Genomic DNA, 23,185 nt, shown 5'->3' on the forward strand with positions numbered 1-23,185 from the left:
AAAACTAAAATTATGCAAAATGAGAATCGTCCTTAGTCTCTGCATGTTCCCTGGCTCTAATCTGCGTTTCTGGGCCGAAAACTGGGTTAAAACGCGGCCCAAAATCTACGCCAGCAATTTTTGTAAGTTCTGCATATCGCGCACGTCACGCGACTGCGTCGTCCACGCGTTCACGTCATCTAGCGTTTTTCCTTTCCAAGCGTGCACATTGTCCACGCATTCGCATCACTCGTGCAGATTCTAATCCACGCGCTCGCGTCAGACACGTGTTCGCGCCGCTGTGATTTTCTCCAATTTGCGCGGATGCGTGAGCCATGCGTCCGCGTCGCTTCTCGCTGGTCATCTCCTCAATTTCTTGTGTTTCTTCCATTTTTGCAAGCTTCCTCTCCATTCTCTAAGCCATTCCTGCCCTGTGAAGCCTGAAACACTTAACACACAGATCACGGCATCGAATGGTATAAAGGAGAATAAAAATATACAATTAAAAGATCTTTAGGAAGCAAGTTTTCAATCATAGAACAATTTTGGGAAGGAATTGTAAATACATGCAAATCATATGAATAAGTGGGTGCAGACTTGATAAAACCACACAATTAAACACAATATAAATCATAAAATAATAGTTTATCAGTAAGCACTAAGAGTGAAGAGTTAGGTATTAGCATAGCCAAGTCAAGTTAGGATAGAACTTGAGAGTGAAAGAAAACTAAATGTGCTTTGGATATTATTGAAGAAAACAGATTTCTAAAATCTGAACTTGAAGAAATAAAAGAAAAGCACATTGTGGATCCTTCTCAAGAGCTTATTGCTGAAAATAAAAGACTAAATGAAATTATTAAAAGATTGAATGGTGATTTAGAAAAATTTGCTCAACGTTCTAGTAACTTGGACAAATTACTTGTAAGTCAAAGACTACTGTTTGAAAAATCTGGTTTAGGTTATGTAATCAAAGAAAGTGCAGTTTTTAATGATTCCTCTACAAAATTTGTGGCTTCTTCATCAAAAACTAAATCCACTTCCAACAAACCTGGTCTTGGGTATGTTCCCACATATGAAGAGGAATTTGATGAATTTTACACTAGTAAAACCGAGCCATCATCAAAAACAGAACCTACATCAAATAGGTCAGGTCTGGGATACATTTCGAATAATGAGGTTGCTTTCAAAAATCCACCTTTTTCAATAAAATCTCACATTCGAAAAGTCCAAAAGCTTTCAAAAATTCTTGTTGGAATGCTTTTACAAAGAGGAACAATTATAACAAAAATCAATTTGTCAAAAGAAAAGCACCTCTTCCAAAAACCAGAAAATTCCAGTCTTTTAATCATTTCTAGTATAATAAATCACCTCAATTTCGGCAATATGCATCAGAAAATCATTGTTTTAATTGCAAGAAATTCGGTCACTCATATTCACAATGCTTCATTAAAAAAAGAATTGTAGGAAACCAAATTTACAATGTTGTTTGTGATTTCAACGCACTTGGGCAAGCAAGATGGATTAATTTCATAGGATCCAAACTAATTTGGATACCTAAGGTTACTTGAATTTTTTAATGTAGATTTGCCTAGCATCCAAGAACAAAAGAGATGTGTCGTACTTGGATAGTGGATGCTCAAGGCACATGACTGGAAGGTCAACTTTCTTCATCAAACTAAACAAGTATGATAGAGGTTTTGTGACCTTTGGAGATGATAGAAAAGACTGTGATGCAGGGAATCAAGCTCAAAAGGACAATGAAACTGCACAAAATCATGAAAATGAAAATTTTAGACAAACTGAACCAGAAACTGCAGCTGCTAAAAATTCAACAAGAGACAATTCCATTTTGTCTCATGAATCTGAAGAAAATCCTGAAACCAACAGTTTCCTGAATCCCTTGGTGATTGAATCTGCCTCCAAGTCCACTAGACCTTGTAAGAACCGTAATTAATTGAACCGGTTAATTAAGTGGTTATATTACTCAATTTTGATTCCAAAAAGTTAGAGTGAGAATTTGAGGTTTTAAACATCATTTTTGGACTCAGTGGGTCTTTCTGAGTCAGAACTGTATTCTCTACAAAAAACCGTGAAGACCGCGAACCGACAGTTAAACCAGTTGAACCGGTTCAAGTTTGTCCGGTGCTGCTCGAGAAAAAGTGAAAACAGTCAAAAACCTTAGAAAAACATTAGAAATGGAAAACCGAGCGTTAATTTTAAAGGTTTGGCCCGAAGTTGGGCCAAACGGGTTAAAAACGCTAACGGGTTGAATCGGGTCCAAGTCGGGCCCAAACCCAACATATATAAAGGTTCATTTAACGAACCCTAACCTCATAAACACACACACACTTCAGAAATTGAGAAAGGGAGGAGAGGAGGAAGAAAACCATATTCCCCTCAATCTTCCCAAGCTCATATCTTGAGCTATAGAGCTCCGATTTGTGTGCCGTCAGCGGCTACACGTTCCTTGTGAATAGCTCTATAAAATCCATCCAAGAAACTCTAGAGGTAAGCTCAAAATCTTCCCAGTTCTTCTCTCCAAAATTTCGGGTACCTAGGGTTTTGGATTAAATGAGTTTTTGTGATTCTTGGTGTTTAAGTTCACTCTAATCCTTGCTTAGCTTTGGGTTTTGACATCCAAATATGTGAAAAAGGTAAGAGGCTTTGAACTCTTGTGAATATTTAATTTATGTTGAGTCCTAGGTTGATTTTGTGGTGATTTATATGTATATAGCTTGATTATTGTGAGTTTGGAGCTTGTTGGTGCTTGTTGGAGCTACATTGGTGGTTGGATTTTGGTTGAAAGCTCATTTGGTTCATAATGGGAATTGGCTAAGGTATGGTTTTGGTTTTCTTTATGTAGTATATAATAATCATGGACACTTAGGCTAGTGACCCATAGGATAGGATTGGATTTGAATGGTTGATGAGTTGTCAGATGTTGTTGTATGATGATGTTTGATGAAATGATGATTTTTGAGTTGATATTGATGATTAATAATGATATGATGAGGATGAATGACTTGTGAAGTTGAGTAGTGGATTCTGTTGATAAATGTGAGATTGGTGTTGATCGATTAGTAATGTAGTTGGAAAATTGTTAATGAAGTTTGATATATGAGATATATTGATGTTGATGTGTAGATGAGGAAAGGTGAAGGAAAAATGTGAAAATTTTGGGGTAGTATGACATAGAGGGTTGATTTTGATGGAAAGTGGAGCTTGGAATGGTTTGGTTTGGTTTTGGTTATGTTTTATAAAGAAATTGTGGAAATTATGATTTTGGGTAAAATTTGAATTTTAATGAAATTTGTCTAATCATAACTTTTGCCTCGGTTTTCAAAATTGGTTGAAATTTGTTTAAAATTAAAGATCTTTGAAAACCCTTTAAATCGGTATAAAGTTTGTAAAAATTAGAATTTTGTAGAGAAAGTTATGATCATTAAAAATTGGTGTTGAAAATTTGAAAATTCTGCAGAGTTACAGAATTTTATGTTTTCTGGTATGTGCGCACGCACACTCTGCAAAAATTGTGACCTGTGCGTACGCACAGACCTGTGCGTCCGCACACCCAGAGGAAGGCAATCTGCCTGCAGCACTGGCACGGCTTGTGTGCATGCACGCCAATGGGAAAATTGCAACATGTGCGTACTGATGAGCGGATAATTTGTACGCTTTTTGGCATTGTTTTTAGTATGTTTTTAGTATGATCTAGTTAGTTTTTAGTATATTTTTATTAGTTTTTAGCTAAAATTCACTTTTCTGGACTTTACTATGAGTTTGTGTGTTTTTCTGTGATTTCAGGTATTTTCTGGCTGAAATTGAGGGACCTGAGCAAAAATCTGATTCAGAGACTGAAAAGGACTGCAGATGCTGTTGGATTCTGACCTCCCTGCACTTGAAGTGGATTTTCTGGAGCTACAGAAGCCCAATTGGCGCGCTCTCAATGGCGTTGGAAAGTAGACATCCTGGGCTTTCCAGCAATATATGATAGTCCATACTTTGCCCAAGATTTGATGGCCCAAACCGGCGTTTAAAATCACCTTCAGATTTCCCAGCGTTAAACGCCGGAACTGGCACCAAAATGGGAGTTAAACGCCCAAACTGGCACAAAAGCTGGCGTTTAACTCCAAGAAGAGTCTCTACACGAAAAATGCTTCATTGCTCAGCCCAAGCACACACCAAGTGGGCCCGGAAGTGGATTTTTATGTCATTTACTCATCTTTGTAATCCTTAGGTTACTAGTTCCCTATAAGTAGGACCTTTTACTATTGTATTTGACATCTTGAGATCTTTGAATCTTTTGATCACTGGAGGCTGGCCTCTCGGCCATGCCTAGACCTTGTTCTTATGTATTTTCAACGGTGGAGTTTCTACACACCATAGATTAAGGTGTGGAGCTCTGCTGTACCTCGAGTATTAATGCAATTACTATTGTTCTTCTATTCAATTCCACTTGTTCTTGTTCCAAGATATCACTTGTTCTTCAACTTGATGAATGTGATGATCCGTGACACTCATCATCATTCTCACCTATGAACGTGTGACTGACAACCACCTCCGTTCTACCTTAGATTGAGTGAATATCTCTTGGATTCCTGATACACGATGCATGGTTGATCGCCTGACAACCGAGCGCTCGCCTGACAAACGAGCCAGCCATTCCGTGAGATCAGAGTCTTCGTGGTATAGGCAAGAACTGATGGCGGCATTCAAGAGAATCCGGAAGGTCTAACCTTGTCTGTGGTATTCTGAGTAGGATTCAATGATTGAATGACTGTGACGTGCTTCAAACTCCTGAGGGCGGGGCGTTAGTGACAGACGCAAAAGAATCACTGGATTCTATTCCGGCCTGATCGAGAACCGACAGATGGATAGTCGTGCCGTGACAAGGTGCGTTGAACATTTCCACTGAGAGGATGGGAGGTAGCCACTGACAACGGTGAAACCCTTGCATAAGCTTGCCATGGAAAGGAGTAAGAAGGATTGGATGAAGACAGTAGGAAAGCAGAGAGACGGAAGGGAAAGCATCTTCATACGCTTATCTGAAGCTCTCACCAATGATATACATAAGTATCTCTATCTTCATCTTTATGTTTTATTCATCATCTATACCCATTTGAGTCTGCCTGACTAAGATTTACAAGGTGACCATAGCTTGCTTCATACCAACAATCTCCGTGGGATCGACCCTTACTGGCGTAAGGTTTATTACTTGGACGACCCAGTGCACTTACTGGTTAGTTGTGCAAAGTTGTGTTTATGCCACGGTATTGAGCACCAAGTTTTTGGGGCCATTACTAGGGATTATTTGAGTTGTGAAAAGTAGTGATCACAATTTCGCACACCACGTACGCACAGACCTGTGCGCATGCACACGTTAGGGAGGTCAGTCTGTTGGGGGCACTGGCATAGGTTGTGCGAGTGAACAGACCTTTTTATATTTTGACACCTGTGCGTATGCACACCTCTGTACATACGCACACTTTTAAAAATTTTCCTGGGCGTGCGGACGCACACACCCTGTTTCTCAAATTTTACTTTGTTTTCAACTATTTCACCTTCCCGACGTGGTTATAAGCTTCTATAACACCTTTTTAGTACTTTTGGCCATATTCTTGGGTGCTCAAACATGAGAAATGGTTCAAGGGTTTTAGATAATATTATTTGGGAAAAAGGTTAGCAAACGGAGTACTAGGTTTCGGTTATATTGGGGAAGGTTTGATGATGTGTGATGGATGGTTGATGAATGAAATGCGAAATCAAGGAACTGAAATTTGAATGAACAGTGGTTGGAAACGAGTCTAGGACTCTGAATGAAGTGATGGATCCATCTTGTACTGAAAATGTTTTGAAAACCACAGTACCACTTTTTCATTGAGATTATGAGATGTTATGCGCCCGGCAGGGGCCGAGGTTGTATCCTGCCTGTCGTGGTAGTGGTGGCGGCGTAAGGGCGGTGGTTCGTCCCGCTTGCGCTTAGATGTGAGGTCGGTGGCAATATATCCTGCTCGTATCCCTTCGGATCATCAGAGCGTACAGGCGCAAAACCCCTGGATAGTGATCCGAGCACTATATTTCGGGGGTTCCCATACCATGAATCCGAAGGGCAACATCTCCATGGAGATGTGTCGGGTTGGCAGTTGAACCGACAATGTGATATTACAGCCAGTAGGGCAGTCATTCATCATGTGCATCTTCTACCTGTTTGTATGCTTTGCCGACTTGATATTGTTTTCCCTATTTTTTTAACATGTCTAATTGCTAGTTGTATTAATTGTTGTATATGCCTCTACTTGTGTTTTACTTGTATTGTATATACTTGTGCTTTGACTGGGGTTGAGGAGGTTCGGAAGGCGATGGCGATGGGATCACATGGCGGATCGGTTGGTGAAGGCTGTGGGACAGCGGTGTTTGATTAAAATAGAAATCCCCTAAGATAGAATACCCTTATATGGTACTACGGGTTAAGTTGTGTTAATGAATTCCTTTTATGCTGATTTGGTTTAGAATGCTTTAAGTTTGAATTATTGTGATGGATATGGAGTCTAGGATTGCCTTTGGCATCCTGGGGTCTTATATCTTGCATCACTAGGCACTGTTACCATACTAAAGCCTCCAGTTCTCATACCATATTTCTGTTATGTTTTTCAGATGCAGGTCGTAACCCACCTCGGTGAGTTGTCTGATTGGTGACAGGAGCGGAGGATCTGAATACTCTTTTGGAGTCTTTTGATTTATTATGTATATGTCTCTCACTTTTGTGTTTTGTTTTGCCAATAGGCTTGTATTTGAGAGAACAAAAACTTGTATAAGCTGTGTTTTACTGTCTGGTTTCATTCATGGTCTGTATATGGCTAGCCGGCTTAAACTCCGCGAGTCGTGGATAGTGTCTTATGATATTATACTATTATACTATGATGTTTTGTTGTTTTATATCTGTTCTTATGCGTTAAGTCAGTAGCTTCGTTAGTACGTTTTGCGCTTTTGAAATCCTATTTTTATGCTATATTCTTCATCGGGCTTCTAGATATTATTAATTCCTTCTATATAATATATGTAAAAGCTTAGAACTGTCGTAACCTTTGATGAACCTTTGCTTTACGACGCGAGGTAAGGCTTAGGCTAATTAGGGTGTTACAGACCTCGTGAATAGAGATTCTTGAAGAATTATCCTGAGGAATTTGTCATTAGAAACGTCTCTCATGGTGTTAAAACTCGGTCTTCAACTAGAAAGGCAAGTGAAGAATCAAACATTGCTCTTCTCTCTCAAATGGAGCCTCAAAATGTCAAGGAAGCCCTTGATGACCCTTCTTGGGTAAAGGCAATGGAGGGTGAGCTTCAGGAGTTTTAGAAGAACCAAATGGAAGTCATAAGACTTCTTTTAGCTTATGCTGCTTTTTGTGGTTTTAAATTATATCAAATGGATGTGAAATGTGCATTCTTAAATGGTGTGATAGATAGAGAAGTGTATGTAGAGTAGCCACCTGGATTTGAAAATAAGGAATCTCCTAACCATGTTTTCAAATTATCAAAAGTTCTCTATGATTTAAAACAAGCTCCTATAGCTTGGTATGAGAGCTTAACTCTTTTCTTTTGAAAAATGGTTTTCAAAGAGGCACTACAGACACTACTCTATTTATCAAGAATTCTAATAATTCTTTCATACTAGTCCAAATCTATGTTGATGACATTATTTTTAGATCAGCCAATGAATCCCTTTGTACAGAATTTGAAAAACTCATGACAAGTGAATTTGACATGAGTATGATGGGTGAACTTCATTTTTTTCTTGGGCTTCAAATTAAGCAAACTGAAAATGGTATTTTTATTCATCAAGAGAAGTATGCCAAGGAATTCGGAGCCATATATGACTTGTTTTCTTAATTTATAATTAAAAAAATCCTTGAAGAAGCCTTATTTATTGTCGGTGTATTTTTGTATATTTTTATATACTGTTTGTAGATCTATATACTCTTTTGAAGACGATGACATGAATTTAAAACGTGTATTTTAAAAATTTTAAAAGAAAAGTTTAGAGGAGAGTACAGTAAACTCTATAATTTTTATAGAATTCGCCGTGGGATGCAGCGAACTTGCCCAAAAAAAAAAAACAGCATTTCAGTCAATAAAGTTTAGACATGAATTTTGGAAAAATAAATATTTTTTTATAATTTATATTAGAAAATAAATCCTATTGTGTTGGTGTGTATTTGGTGTTTTGTCTTTTGTGTTTTATGTAACAAGTTTATTGTGTTAAGCTCTTTCTTTAGAAAAGAAATATATAAATTTTTTAATCTGAAATTTTGTAACTATACATAGAAATGTATCGAAGGTAAATATAAATTTTTAAAGAAAAACATAAAAAATAAATAAATAAATATTTTGACAATAAACACAAAACTTTTGTGAGGATAAACATATAAATTTTATGACGATAAAATTTTTTAGAGTAAACACATAAATTGTTGAAGAGAAGTATCGGAAGAAAACATAAAATTGCTTTAACATTAAGACAAAAAAAATTTTAATAATAAATATACAAATTTTATAACGAAAATTTGAAGGTAAATACAAATTTTTGAAAAAAAAACATAGGAAGTAAACATTTAAATATTTTGGTGGTAAATATAAAAATCTACTTAATATACTAAAACTGGGTTTTCCCCCAACTACTAAAGGTGACGTGTCGATCTCTCATGTCTCCGTTTTCCCTCCAAAACGAATAAATTTTTTTTCTATTCTAAATTATTTTATTGTAATTATATTATAATTAATACTAAATAAATAATATATAATAATACTAATTTGGCAACATATCCTCATTATAATTATATCAAATCAATATTTAATGCACTATTAAACTACTTATCAATTATCAATTAAAAATACTTTTAATAATTTTAATGATAATAATAATAATATCAATAATAGTAATAATAATAATAATAAATATTTGTTACCCAATTCACGTATATCAAATAATTTTTTTAAATTATTTTATAAAAATATAATTATACTAATTTAGAAACATATCTTCATTATAATTATAATTGTATCAAATCAAAATTTAATGCATTATTAAAAAATTACCTTAATAATAGATAATTTACATATTTATTTTTGTTTTACTAAAGTCTATATATAGTGTTTTCCTGTGGTACATGAATCTAAATTTGAGAGTCAATTCATAATTTTATATTTAGTGTTTTTTTTTTACTACTTCATAGAATAAAAATGTATTCTTCGTTTTTTATTGAAGTTGATCCGATCCTTTTAAGGTACAATTTATAATTTTTTATAATATTTTTTTATATACTCATTCTATTATATTATTCTTTTGATAATTTTTTATTTGTTGTTACTCTAAGTTATTCTTATCATCTAATGTTCCAGTTCGATTGTCTTTTGCCACAATCATTTACAATGCATCACATCCATAAAATACCTCATCGAGTTGTCTTCACTGATTCGGGTTCCAACTACATGGATGTAAGCGTTCAAAGAAGAGGCAATAGTCTCTACTTTACCGAAGGATGTAAGCGTTCAGTTTTGCTAAATTCATGACAAATTCAGATATGCAATTTCAACGATTGGTAATATATTTAAATTTTCTTAGTTTAAGATGTTCATTATTAGAATAATTTTTTAACATATTTTAATTTTTTTCAGAAATTACCAGCTTTCTTTTGCATGTATACAATGCCATTGAGGGAAATAAGAGTTAGTTTGGTTTCTCGGTGTGGCAATTCTATACCTTGCCGCATTGCATGGATAGCGGATGATGAAGCTTATCTAACAAGAGGATTGTCTGATTTTGCACGAATTCTAAATATTAAAACTTACGATGTTATTTCAGTTGGTTGTTGTTACAAGAATGATTCTATACTATACGTGAATAAGGATTAGAATAGGTTCAATATTGTTTAGGTAATTTGGTTTTACTATTAGTATTTGATTAAATTATAATTATAGAATTTTAAATTATTGTCTCAATTTATATATTACGATTATTTTTTGTGGATGTGCTATTTTTAAATAATTTAATAAAATGAAGTAGTGTAAGATATTATTAACTTTATTTTTATCCTTTATTTCTTTATTTGTATTTTCATTATATTTGACAAAAAATGAACCTCCACATATATTAAATCGTTGACCTAAAGACAATTTATTTGTCAATAAAAACAGATTTTATTTATAATTGGAATAAAATTTATTTACCAATAATCGGTGGATAAAATTGAAATTACACCCGTGTCATATAATTATAATTGATTAATTGGTATAAAATGAAATTATACCCGTGCCATAAGTAATAATCTAAATAATTATATCTTAACAAAATATAATTTGAAATAATTTATAAACAATTATCTTAACAAAAATAATTATTTAATAATTGATTTAAAAATCAATGCAAAAAATAATTATTAATAATAGTATTATTAACTGGGTAAATAATATAATTTTAAATTATTACTTGAAATATAAATAATATATGAAAATCTATTGAGTAAATCAATGATTTTGCACCTTAATAATTTGATAATTATTATTTAATTAACCAGTTAATTGAATTAGTAATAACAATTTCCAATTTCAAATTTTGTATATTAAGTAGTTATTAAAAACTGGGTAATAACGATTTACACAGGAAAATCATTGATAAATTCAATTAACCATATAGAAGATAATATACTAACAGTTTTAGTATATTATTTATGGCAAGCGAAATTATTTCCTCATATTTTCTATTAAAATTGAAATTAGTAATAGTTTAAAAAAAGGTTTATTAATAAAATTACTAATAGTCACATTTTTATACACAAGATATATGTTTTCTATATATTATTTAAAAAATATAATGAAACATGAATAATGAATGAGTATGTTATTTCTTCGACTAGCTAATTAATGCAAAATCGAGTACCTTTTTTTATTCGATTGAGGTCATATTCTATTTGGTGAAAGTTTTAATCACCTTAATTAAATCCTGTCTTTGTGCCTTAACTTATACAAGTAGTAATATGTTACATATTATTTGGTATATCTAAGTAGTTATTTTTCATAGTGGAGATGTAAAAAATCATATTAAGGTTTATTTCCAAATAATTAGTGGATAAATAATAGTAGATTATATTATTTTGGGAAAGTATTTTCATTATAATTACATCAAATCAATATTTAATTATGATAAAATATGTTAATTATAATTATATCATAGAATTATAATAATTACGATATTTATGTTATACATTTTAATCATTTATGTACGTAAATAATTAGAAATCAATCAAATTAAATTATCACGGTAAATAATATGTTGTATATTATTACAAAAAATAATCCGTAGATAAAATTGAAATTACACCCGTGTCATATAATTATAATTGATTAATTGGTATAAAATGAAATTATACCCGTGTCATGAGTAATAATCTAAATAATTATATCTTAACAAAATATAATTTGAAATAATTTATAAACAATTATCTTAACAAAAATAATTATTTAATAATTGATTTAAAAATCAATGCAAAATATAAATTTTAATAATAGTATTATTAACTGGGTAAATAATATAATTTCAAATTATTACTTGAAATATAAATAATATATGAAAATCAATTGAGTAAATCAATGATTTTGTACCTTAATAATTTGACAATTATTACTCAATTAACAGTTAATTGAATTAGTAATAACAATTTCCAATTTCAAATTTTGTATATTAAGTAATTATTAAAAATTGGGTAATAACGATTTACACGAAAAAATCATTGATAAATTCAATTAATCATAAAGAAGATAATATACTAACAGTTTTAGTATATTATTTATGACAAGGGAAATTATTTCCTCAAATTAAATTTTATATAATTATAGTAAGTCTCTATAATTAAAGCAATATAAAATTGTTTCATATATAGCAATAATATTATACATATTTATATATCTCTTCTTTTATCTCTTTTTTTAAAATATTGACATATAATTAGTGTAGAAAATATATAATATTAAACTGTTTTGTTATGCATATATATGAATTTATATAATAACCCGTATAATTTATACGTATGGCATAATACATATGTCAAAAAAAGATTTCATAATTTTTGAAAACCACTATTTTGTTATATGAAATTAAAATTGAAATTAAATAATTTCTATTTATATAATTTTTTTATTAGTATCAAGTATTTTCATTAAAAATTCATATCGTTTGTAATTAGTATATATATATATATATATATATATATATATATATATATATATATATATATATATAGTCGTAATAGTCAATTGTTTCAATTATTTTGACGTTAATGCTCTTGCGAATGAACTAAGTGGGTATTTAAAAAGGCTAACTAATGAGCAGAAATTTGCATACGATCAAATAATTGGTGCTGTTAGCGGTAATATGGGTGGATTTTTCTTCTTATACGATCAAGGTGGTTGTGAAAAAATATTTTTATGGTCAACTATATCATGCTCAATTAGGTCTAAAGGAAGTATAGTTTTAAATGTTGTTTCGAGTGGGATTGCTGCACTTTTGTTGCCTAATGGAAGAACTGCACATTCAAGGTTTAAAATTCCTTTTGCCATAAATGAGGATTCTTTGTGTAGCATTAAACAGGGAAGTCCTCTTGCAAGGTTAATATCCAAGCTAAGGCCAAATTAATCACATGGGATGAAGCTCCAATGATAAGTAAGTATTGTTACGAAGCTTTAGATAAATGCCTCAGAGACATCTTAAGGTGCTCAGATTCGTATAATGCTCATTTGCCATTTGGAGGTAAAGTTGTTGTTCTCGGAGGAGATTTTAGACAAATTTTACCTATAATTCTCAGAGACTCAAGGCAAGATATAATTCAGTCTTCTATTAATTCTTCATATTTGTGGCATAACTGTAAGGTTTTGAAGCTTACAAAAAACATGAGATTGTCACTAAGTGAAAACAACAATATACAAGAACTCAGAAATTTTGCAGAATGGCTACTCAAAATTGGTGATGGTTTGGCTGGTGATACAACAGATGGTGAATCGATCGTTCATATACCATTTGACATTTTGATTAAGAACTCTGAGACAGTTTTGGATGACCTCATTGATTTTGTGTATCCAAATATGTTATCCAATTTATCCGTTGAAATTTATTTCAAGGATAGAGCAATTCTTGCACCAACTTTGGATTTTTGTGTCACTGATGTCAACAACAAGATGACTGCAGGGCTACCTGGACAAGAAATAGTCTACTTAAGTTCAGACTCTGTGTGTGCTGAAGAGGGAAATATGGAACTTGAGTTAGATGATTTCTCGCCGGAGATTCTAAATGGAATAAATTGTTCAGGTCTACCACCACACAAGTTGGTTCTGAAGGTTGGCGCTCCTGTTATGTTGCTGCAGAATATAGACCAAACTAATAGTTTGTGCAATGGAACGAGGATGCAAGTTAGAAGAATGGGAAATCATGTGATAGAATGCAAGACTTTAACTGGTAACAAAGTTAGAAGTATTATTCTTATCCCAAGAGTGAATCTAATTCCAAATAATGAAACATTGCCGGTCAGGTTTCAAAGAAGACAATTCCCAATTATCATGTCATTTGCAATGATAATAAATAAGTCCCATGGACAAACTCTATTGAAACTTCCAAGGCCAGTTTTCACCCATGGTCAATTGTATGTTACGTTATCAAGGGTAACGAGTAAAGATGGTCTGCGAGTGCTGTTGCAAGATCATGGACACTTGGAAGATAATTGCATGATGAATGTGGTATATAGAGAAGTTTTTGAGAGCCTATAATAAAAAGGTAATAACAAAATGTCTTACTAAATCTATTTATTTATTAAAATTTATTACTATCACTTAAAAAAATTTAGAAATTCTAGGAACTAATAGATGAATTCTTATTATACATTAATAGTTTGAAAATATTAAAATTATCATTAAAATTCGTATAATTTTATATACAAACATTGATACGGTATTGTTTCATGTATATATTTTGCAGGTATCAAAAGATAGCATTGAATTGTTATTCAGTAGGTTTAAATTATTTATTGTTTATTACAAAACTTTCTGCATTAGGATTCTCTATTAATTTGTTCTTCATTTTGAGCTGATTTTGATATTTTCTTACTTCACAGTAAACCAACATATAAAATTTTGTTGGTAGATTTAAGTATTACTAGATTATTTATGGTCATATTGAGTATATATGCCTGATTTATTGAAAAAAGTAGATTAAATAACTATTTTATAGTTAATACAATTAATATTATATTAAAAAAAGAAAAACAACGCATACAAGTTATTTTTTTATTAATTAAATTATTATAATTAAAATGAAATTTAACATAACAACTTAAAATTATAATTTTAATCTTATCATGTGCATGGCACAGGTGATTAAACTTGTTTTATGATAATAAACATAAAAAGGTTTTGAAGATAAATACACAAGTTTTTGAAGAAAAATATAGGAAGTAAATATTAATATTAATTAGAGAAATACATAGATTTTGTGATGATAAATACAAAAAAAAAACTTTTGAAAGTAAGCACACATTGTTTTTAAGAAAGAAATATAAGAAGCAAATATAAACATTTATTGACAATAAATACAAAAATGTTGTAATGTTAACACAATTTTTTTTTTAAGATAGACACAAATTTTTTAAAAAGAACATAGGAAGTAAACACATAATTTTTTTTTTATAAACATATAAATTCATATTTAAGTTACATCTGATTTTATTCAATTAAAATTTTTGTTATTCTTTTGTATTATATATTCAACTAAAAGTTTGTACTTTTTAAAATAATTTATGTGTTTTTTAACTTAAAATTATGTTTTTGTATAATTAAACTTAAAAAGTTAATTTATTTGAATGAAATTTTTTATTTTTAAAGAAAAATATAAGAAGATATAAAAATTATTTTGTACTAATAACAAAATATGCAAATAAGAAAAGGATAAAATTAACATATATGAAAAGAAGAAAGACTAAGGGCCGTTTGAGAAATTTAGAAGTTACTTTTTTTTTTTAATTTTGACTTATGAAAAGTAGTAGTATTAATGTTTGGTGTAATTTTTAAAATCAAATTGCAACTTTTTAAGAAACTATTTAGGAGTTTATAGAGAAGTTAAAAAAATAACTTCTCTCATATATGTGCATGTTTGGGCGCCGTTATTTTGTTAAAAAAAAAGATTTTTTTTCAATGAAAAAAGATCTTTTTTTATTTTTTAACGTGTTTGGCAAATTTCTAATAGTAAAAATAAAAGTACTAGTAAAATTAAAAAAAGATCTTTTTTGAGAAGTTGTAATTTACATCTTTTTTTAAAAGATCTTTTTTCCTTAAAAAAAAGATATTTTTTATGTAATAAATAAACAAAAAAGTACTTTTATATTATTATACCCAAACATAATTGATAGATAAAAAGACCTTTTTACATGAGATATCCAAACATAAAATTACTTTTACTTTTCTATAAGATCTTTTAAAAAAAGATAACTCGAAAAAAGATCTTTTCTTAAAAGCTCACCCAAACAAGCCCATAATACTTCTACTTTTCATCATATTTCTATAAAATAAGCATTTTTAGAGTTAAAAATCCAAATACAAAATAACTTATTTATAAATTACTTTAACAGAGTTATTTATTGTTTAAGTTATTTTATCAAAAAGAATTTAGTTAAGTTAGTTACCCAAATTGGACCTTAATAAGGTGAATAGGATGATAATGATAAGATTTGAATTGCAGAATTCACAAGTATGTATGAATAATTTGTTTATTAAAAATATTTATTTTTTATTTTTTTGGTGACTTATTAAAAATATTTATTTATGTAGTATGACTATATTTTGTTAGAAAAAATGATTATAACTCATATTTGTAAATTTAAAAAGAGTAAATCACAAAAATTATCTTCGAATTAAAAAAAAAATAATATCACTCTCCTAATTATTAATCTTTTATTGTCGAAATTGAATTTCCAGTAGGTTTAGAAAGTAGTGATTAATTGTTTTAGCTTAAGAAAATATTCAAAGGTGAATGATGGAAAAAAAAAAAATAGAAAACTCGCTCAAATAAAATTCTTTATTCTCAGAAAAAATACAAACTATTTACTTTATCCTCTATTCGTCTCTCTTATACAGAAACACATTTTCTTGCAGGCAATACTTTCTTTGTGTGCTGAGCTGAGTAAACTAATCACCCAACCCAACACGGAAGAACACGAACGAAAATGGCATAAACAAATCAACACACAGATCCCAAAGCTCCAACCTCATCTCATCAAAATCCCAATTCTTTTCTCTCCTTTCTCAACCCCCGAAATTGCTCCCAATCAATGTCTCGAATACTCTTCACTACATGGAACAAGCACAGAAACAAGCTTCATCCCAACCCAAAAATCCTTTCTTCTTCTCCTTCTTCTTCTTCACATGCCTACTTCACCCTTTCGCCCCATCATCATCAGCAGCAGCAGCAGCGTCACCGCGTCCTCACCAACACCAGCACTTTCTTGTTCTACCATAGGCTACTCCAGCACCGCCAAAAATGGGGCCGTGGAGGCTCGGACGACCCTATTACCCGGTCCAGGAGGATCCGAGCCGATCCGAATTGCCCACGCTGCTCCAGGGACATGATTGTAATTGACAACCTCAAGCTCCCAACTCGCCAGGGAGGTCACCAATTCAATGGTACTGTGAACCTTTGCCCCAACTGTAACGCTGCCTATTACTTCAGCCCTTATGGCGTTGCGCCTCTTCAAGGTAGCTTTTTGGAGATTGGGGCTCAGAGGGTCTCTGAAAAAAACGATCTTGATGATGACGATGATGTTGATTTTGATTCTACTAAGGTGCCTAGGAGAATCAATGGGTTTGGTGGTAGAGTGTTGAATAGTAATGGTGGTGGTGGTGGTGATGGGGATAGTAATGCACCTGGTTCAGGTGATGGGAATGGTGGTGGTGGTGGTGTTGCTGTGCATAGTCCTCCAGGGCCACCTTTTGCTCCTGGTGTTAATGTTATAAGGGCTTCTGGGCCCCGAGAAGGTGGTTCCGGTGGCAGCAGTGGAAGTGAGAAGAGTTCATGGGGTGGTTCCAATTTGGGGAGGGACTTGCCAACTCCAAAGGAGATTTGTAAGGGTCTTGACAAGTTTGTAATTGGTCAGGACAGGGCCAAAAAGGTATTTTCCATATGTGCCTGACATTTTTTATGGTTGAATCATGCCCAAATTTGTTAACTCTGTTTGTATTCATGCTTTGTTTAGTGTGTTAATGATTATTTTGCTCCAAATTATCAGTACTCAAAGTACATTGGATCCTATGCTAATCATGTTTGTCTATAAATTTACACATCATGATATGATGAGAAGATGGATTCTATGCAAAATGATATTTGTGTATAAATTTAGTTTCACTCTTTTTGTATGGTGCCTGAGTGGAAGAGGGGGAAATGCTCAGAGTTATAAGTTACTGTTAATGCATTTTACTAAGTTGTGGACATTGGCTATATAATCATTAATTGTGTATATATATTTTTGCTGTTGAAGGTTCTATCAGTAGCTGTTTATAACCACTACAAAAGAATATACCATGCTTCTCAACAGAAAGGGTAAGTTTTTTCAGTTTTCCTTCCATTTTCTTGGTTCTATTCCTTTGTGGAACAGTAGTTGATGCTGCTGAGATCAATTACTTGCCCCCTCTATTAATGTTTCCTTGCCCTAAACCCTTCCAGGAGATTCTGTTCATCATAACATTTATATAATGTCATCTGCAAATTCTTTTATCATAATTGTTTTCTCTGACTGAATTGACTGATTTTTAACACTAGGTCAGAGGCTGATTCTGGAATTCCAGAAGGATTAGATAATGATGATGTCGAGCTGGAAAAGAGTAATGTTCTCTTGATGGGTCCAACAGGGTCAGGTATGAAGTTCTCAGCAACTACCTTTTTTTCCTTCTTGAATTTTAAGCATGGATTCATTATGCCCATGACGTTTGCTTTGTCATCTTGTATCCAAAATTACATGACTTTTATGCTGATCTAACTTCCATCAAATAGGGAAGACATTACTTGCTAAGACGCTAGCTCGGTTCGTGAATGTTCCATTTGTCATTGCTGATGCAACAACCTTAACTCAGGCAAGTATGTATTCATTGATGAAGTCATTTTAAAATTTGGTAGCTTAAGAGTTGAGTGGAAGGAAGTTATGAAATGACAATGTTCTATTCATTTTCCTGTCTGAAAATCTGAATTTTCAAGTTATTGAGTAAAAAGATTGAATTTAACTTTGAAGCTTTTTTTTTGAAAGAAAAAGAACAAAAACTAAAAATTCATATGAACAATCTGGGTGGTCAATTTGTGTTAACCTATTTTTGACTTTAGGATTCAATTGCTGTCTCAAGTTTTCAGATTGTCGTTTATCTAAATGAAGAAATGTTTTTTTTGCAGGCTGGTTATGTTGGAGAAGATGTGGAATCAATATTGTATAAATTACTGGCGGTATGTGAATTATTCTGTAGGTTTATGATTTATTTTGGTTCTTACTTAGTTTTCTAGGAATGAACCTTTTATTGACTTTCCGAAAGAATCTTGCATGTCACCACTTCACTTAACAACAGCTGAAGTTTTTACAGGAATTTGTCTTCAACAATACCCACTTAACTTTATATAAGTTTTTAAGAACCTAATGTCCCTAGATTTGCTGGTAACAGCTTTTGTTAGCAATGCAGATTAATGCTATGATCTATGGGATATTCAAAAACACTGTAAACATCTGTTCCTTGGTTCTTGACATCTCATTCTTATGCTTTTAATTTCTTCTAAAAAGGCAGCAGAGTTCAATGTTCAAGCAGCTCAACAAGGGATAGTCTACATTGATGAAGTGGACAAGATAACTAAGAAGGTTTTTTGCTATCTTAATTTTCCAAGTTCATAGTTTTGCATCCATGATTACTTTTAACTGTTATATATATTACAGGCTGAGAGCTTAAATATTAGCCGAGATGTTTCAGGCGAGGGTGTTCAGCAGGCACTATTAAAAATGCTGGAAGGAACTGTGAGTAAACTTGGAAACTAATATCGGACTGCACTATTGATAATCAGTTTATTAATAAGTGAATGTTTCGGAAAATATAAGTATTTTGAACTTGGATTTATTCCTTACTTTGTAGGTAGTAAATGTTCCTGAGAAAGGAGCAAGGAAACATCCACGAGGTGATAATATACAGGTATGTTTCATATCCATGTGTGCACTTTGATCTGATGAGAATATTTTCTGACTCACATATCTTTTTTTTCTGTCTCGAGTCTTGAAAGGCTTTTGTGAGAGAAGAAAAGGAGGGAATTTAATTTTGATTATTAAATATTTTTCACTCCTATAAAAAGCAATCGAAAGCACAAGTACAATACAACCGTCTTGTTGTGTGATGAACACTAATGAATGTAAACACATAAGTGATTACTGATGGTTGAAGGATAATGATGGAGGAAATGTAGGATTGATATGAGAAATAGTTTCTTTAACTTTTTATCCACTTAGCAAGTAGTTGTTAATATTTTGTTAATGTGGGTCAGCTTCCATCATCTACTGCAGTATGAGTATAATTCCAGAAAGTCCCTAGATTTTTAAATGATTGTGCTATCATTTTTATGATATGCAGATCGACACAAAGAATATTCTTTTTATATGTGGAGGTGCCTTCATTGATCTTGAAAAAACAATTTCAGAGAGGTAAATATCTTTTTATTCCTGCCTAGTAAGACTCTCTGTCCAGATTTTTTACATATGCTTTGGTTCTCTCATAGTTTTAATTGAATTCAAATAATTTGTAAAATAAACAGACGACATGATTCTTCCATTGGTTTTGGAGCACCAGTTCGTGCCAATATGAGGACTGGTCAACTAACAAATGCAGCCATAGCATCATCTTTACTTGAGTCGGTGAGAATTTACTCTAATTACCTGACTCGGAAAACTTGTTCCCCTTCCTAGAAAACTAGATAATAGATAAACACTCATGCAGATAAAAGTTAACAGATTATGCACTTAAACTATTATGATTCAGTATACTTCCCACACTTCTCAGCAATTGAGAATCAGAAAATTAGATTAAAGAATTAAATTATTGCGGCAGACAACCTTCCAAATGCATCTAAAAGTTGCATTAGTAATTTCAGGTGGAAAGTGCTGATCTTATTGCATATGGTCTCATACCAGAGTTTATTGGACGATTTCCGATTTTAATTAGCTTGTCAGCTTTAACTGAAGAACAGCTTATGCAGGTATTCATTGCATATATTTCTTTCAATTTTATTGTAGCTTTTCCTGGTTTTTTTTAATAGTCTAGCGCTCCAAGGACTAATTCTGCTTGTCATGTGCTGTGGTGAATGTTGATCATTTGGTTTTGTCACCACCAAAGCTACCAAATTTCTATTTTTGAGGACTATCTGCCACCGTATCTAGTAATTTTTTTTTTTTGCATGTTATTGGTTATTGTTTGATATTATAGAGTGCAATGGTGTCGTTTAATCCATATAGCTGATCCCACCTAGTGGGATAAGGCTTTGTTTTGTTGTTGTTTGTGGGATTTAATACTATGTGGTGTATGACATGGGCAAGCACAAGGACAGAAATTTGCGTAGTGGTACAAGGGTCCTACAATAATAGCATTGGGAAGGGAAAAGATTCTCTAAAGTGAGGAAAATTGTAAAGTGACAAATTAAGGGGATTAATTACCATTGAATTTGTAATTTCTATCATGTGCGAGTCCCATTACCTTAATTCAAGGGTGATTAGGCTATCACTTTTTCACTTTACCAACTTTCTCACTTTAGAAGTGTTTGATCCCATTGGGAATATATATAGTTGAAAACCTCCTAATTTAGGAAAGAGATTCTATTCTAGATTCTGCTCATACATCTAATCATATGACCGTTGAAATTTTGTTGGTTCTGCAGGTTCTCTCAGAACCGAAAAATGCACTTTCTAAGCAGTACAAGAAATTATTTAGCATGAATAATGTAAGCAGTTTTCTCTATTCTCTCTCTCTGTCTCAGATGCTTGTGTATCTCTGTGGCATGAAAAACCAAGCCTATGTTATCATTGTCTTCCAAGCAACTAAATATGGGCATTTGCAGATACAAATGAAACTTTAAATTGGTTGAAATGATCAACTGATGTGTTTTCTATTCTATACTACTGGTTTGTCTAATAATGACTCGGACTTAATATTATATTTTCTTTCAAATTCTTGTAGAGTTAAGCTTCCCCTCATCCTTTTCAAGACACCTGTGGTCATCTAAAGTAATTGCTTGTTTCCCTATATATCTTCAAGCTTTTTCTTCCTTTAATCTTCTGATCTTGATTTAACTTTCTCAATTCATCGTCTTCCTGTTACTTTTTCTACTAAACGTTAAACATGACTTTTCTACTAAACATTAAACATGACTTAATTCCTCTGCCAGACACATGGTGCGTGCTTTAGATTTTATGATCTTGTCAACATTTGGGGTTGGTATTTTTTTGGTCGAAACTGGTCAGAACTACTTGTTCGGAATGTTCAAAAATTTTTCTGTGCCATAACTCATAAAAGATTTTATACTTGTATAACCCTTCTCTTCAGGTCAAACTACACTTCACAGAGAAAGCTATGAGATTGATCGCCAAGAAAGCAATGGCAAAAAATACTGGCGCCAGGGGTTTAAGAGCCCTACTGGAAAACATTTTAACTGAAGCCATGTATGAGGTATGAAAATGTCTAACAATATATATCTTTAAATATATATGGCCATCTTTGAAGATCTGAGAGATTATCGGTCTATTTTTTTCTACTGATACATTGAATGCTTGTATGCAACAGATTCCAGATGTCAAGACAGGAAACGAACAGATTGATGCAGTTGTTGTCGATGAGGAATCAGTAGGATCAGTTAACGCCGTTGGTTGCGGAGGAAAAATTCTCCGTGGCGAAGGTGCTTTAGAGCGGTACCTTGCTAAGATGGAGGACTCAAAGGTATGATATTATAGCTCATTCTGGCTAAGAATGTTATATGTATCCTTTGGTGTCGGTCAAGACTTTAGAAACAGTTTAAACATGCGATTTTAGGTGCTTTGGTGTTGTTTGATCCATGTAACCGATCCAACTAGTAGCACAGGGCTTTAGTTGTTGTTACTCATCCATGTAACAAGCCCTTGTGAATGCATCATTTCAGAGTTGTTTCTTTCCATTTGCAGCACTATAAGAATGTGCTAAGGTTGTTCTGACACTTTTTGCCACATGAATTGTAGGTTAAGGGTGATGTAGCTGAATCTGACTTGCAAGATGGGGAACAAGAGATCACATCAAGAGCAATGAGCATGTAATGTTTATGTCTATACTTCATACCATAATAATCAAGATGTATAATGTCATTGTTATTGTTGTTTGTAAAAAGTATATTCATAAGTTGCTGTAATTATCCCTTGTATAACAGCATAGCTACATTGGATAGGAAGGAAATAGAAAGAAATGAAAGATGTAGCATTGCTAGTTTAGGCAGCACTTAATACAAAAGTTTAAGGGTTTTACTTTTCATTTAAATAAAAACCTGGCATTGTGCAATTTTAATTGACATTTTTTAAGTACCTAAGAATTATATTATTCCTAATAGATGGGTAATGAACCCCTTACAATAGAGTTCAGTAATGTCTTGCAATCTTTTTTTTTTTCTCGTCAATGATTGGTGTGGGGGATGGGGGAATGATCATTTATTCATATTATAGTAAATTTGAGCGTGACCTCAAATCCAGTAACACGGTAAGTCATATTGGTCAAAATTTTAATTAGTTTCATATTTATAGATTCATTCTTTTGTATTATACATGTTTTGACTTTTAATAATATCAATTTATTATAGTAGACAGTCATTTTTGTATGCAAACAATTAAAAAAAGTTGACTTGCGATATCATCATCCATAAACTGAATATCGTCATTCATATTGTTAGGAATGTTTCGTTAGCATGATATATTATTACTTAATTCCAGAATCATTCCATTCGTTGCTTTTGTTATTGTCATTTTTTACTGTGAATGAATTAATGTTGTTGAATACAAATTGTCTTAGATATATGAATTGTATTAGAAAATGTACTAAGTGATAATGAAAGATCAAGGGATGGTTAAGATTATCAGTTATTTAAAGGATATAA

The 23,185-nt window shown here is 32.3% G+C and overlaps 2 protein-coding genes across 2 annotated transcripts; both read left to right on the top strand.

Moving 5' to 3' along the window:
- The first annotated feature begins 1,624 nt into the window (after nucleotides 1-1,624).
- Nucleotides 1,625-13,788, top strand: LOC130949868 (uncharacterized). Its single transcript, XM_057878478.1, has 2 exons — nucleotides 1,625-1,925; nucleotides 12,620-13,788. Exons 1-2 carry the CDS (start codon nucleotides 1,625-1,627, stop codon nucleotides 13,786-13,788), a joined length of 1,470 nt encoding a protein of 489 aa, XP_057734461.1.
- A 2,346-nt stretch (nucleotides 13,789-16,134) lies between these two features.
- On the top strand, nucleotides 16,135-22,652 carry LOC130950508 (CLP protease regulatory subunit CLPX1, mitochondrial-like). The gene is made up of 15 exons (XM_057879029.1): nucleotides 16,135-17,177; nucleotides 17,544-17,605; nucleotides 17,825-17,919; nucleotides 18,056-18,135; nucleotides 18,446-18,496; nucleotides 18,825-18,899; nucleotides 18,975-19,052; nucleotides 19,168-19,224; nucleotides 19,657-19,727; nucleotides 19,838-19,937; nucleotides 20,174-20,278; nucleotides 20,954-21,016; nucleotides 21,619-21,741; nucleotides 21,856-22,008; nucleotides 22,284-22,652. The coding sequence occupies exons 1-15, from the start codon at nucleotides 16,341-16,343 to the stop codon at nucleotides 22,356-22,358; spliced, it is 2,025 nt and encodes a 674-aa protein (XP_057735012.1). The 5' UTR covers nucleotides 16,135-16,340; the 3' UTR covers nucleotides 22,359-22,652.
- The last annotated feature ends 533 nt before the right edge of the window (nucleotides 22,653-23,185 follow it).

This window comes from Arachis stenosperma, chromosome 9 (assembly GCF_014773155.1).
Source record: "Arachis stenosperma cultivar V10309 chromosome 9, arast.V10309.gnm1.PFL2, whole genome shotgun sequence".
NCBI lineage: Eukaryota > Viridiplantae > Streptophyta > Magnoliopsida > Fabales > Fabaceae > Arachis > Arachis stenosperma.

Coding starts and splice junctions, on each gene's coding strand:
- LOC130949868 (XM_057878478.1), top strand. CDS start 1,625: ATGACTGGAAGGTCAACTTTCTTCATCAAACTAAACAAGTATGATAGA. Junction 1,926..12,619: donor CACTAGACCTTGTAAGAACC/GTAATTAATTGA, acceptor AGCATTAAACAG/GGAAGTCCTCTTGCAAGGTT.
- LOC130950508 (XM_057879029.1), top strand. CDS start 16,341: ATGTCTCGAATACTCTTCACTACATGGAACAAGCACAGAAACAAGCTT. Junction 17,606..17,824: donor CATGCTTCTCAACAGAAAGG/GTAAGTTTTTTC, acceptor TTTTAACACTAG/GTCAGAGGCTGATTCTGGAA. Junction 21,742..21,855: donor TAACTGAAGCCATGTATGAG/GTATGAAAATGT, acceptor TGTATGCAACAG/ATTCCAGATGTCAAGACAGG.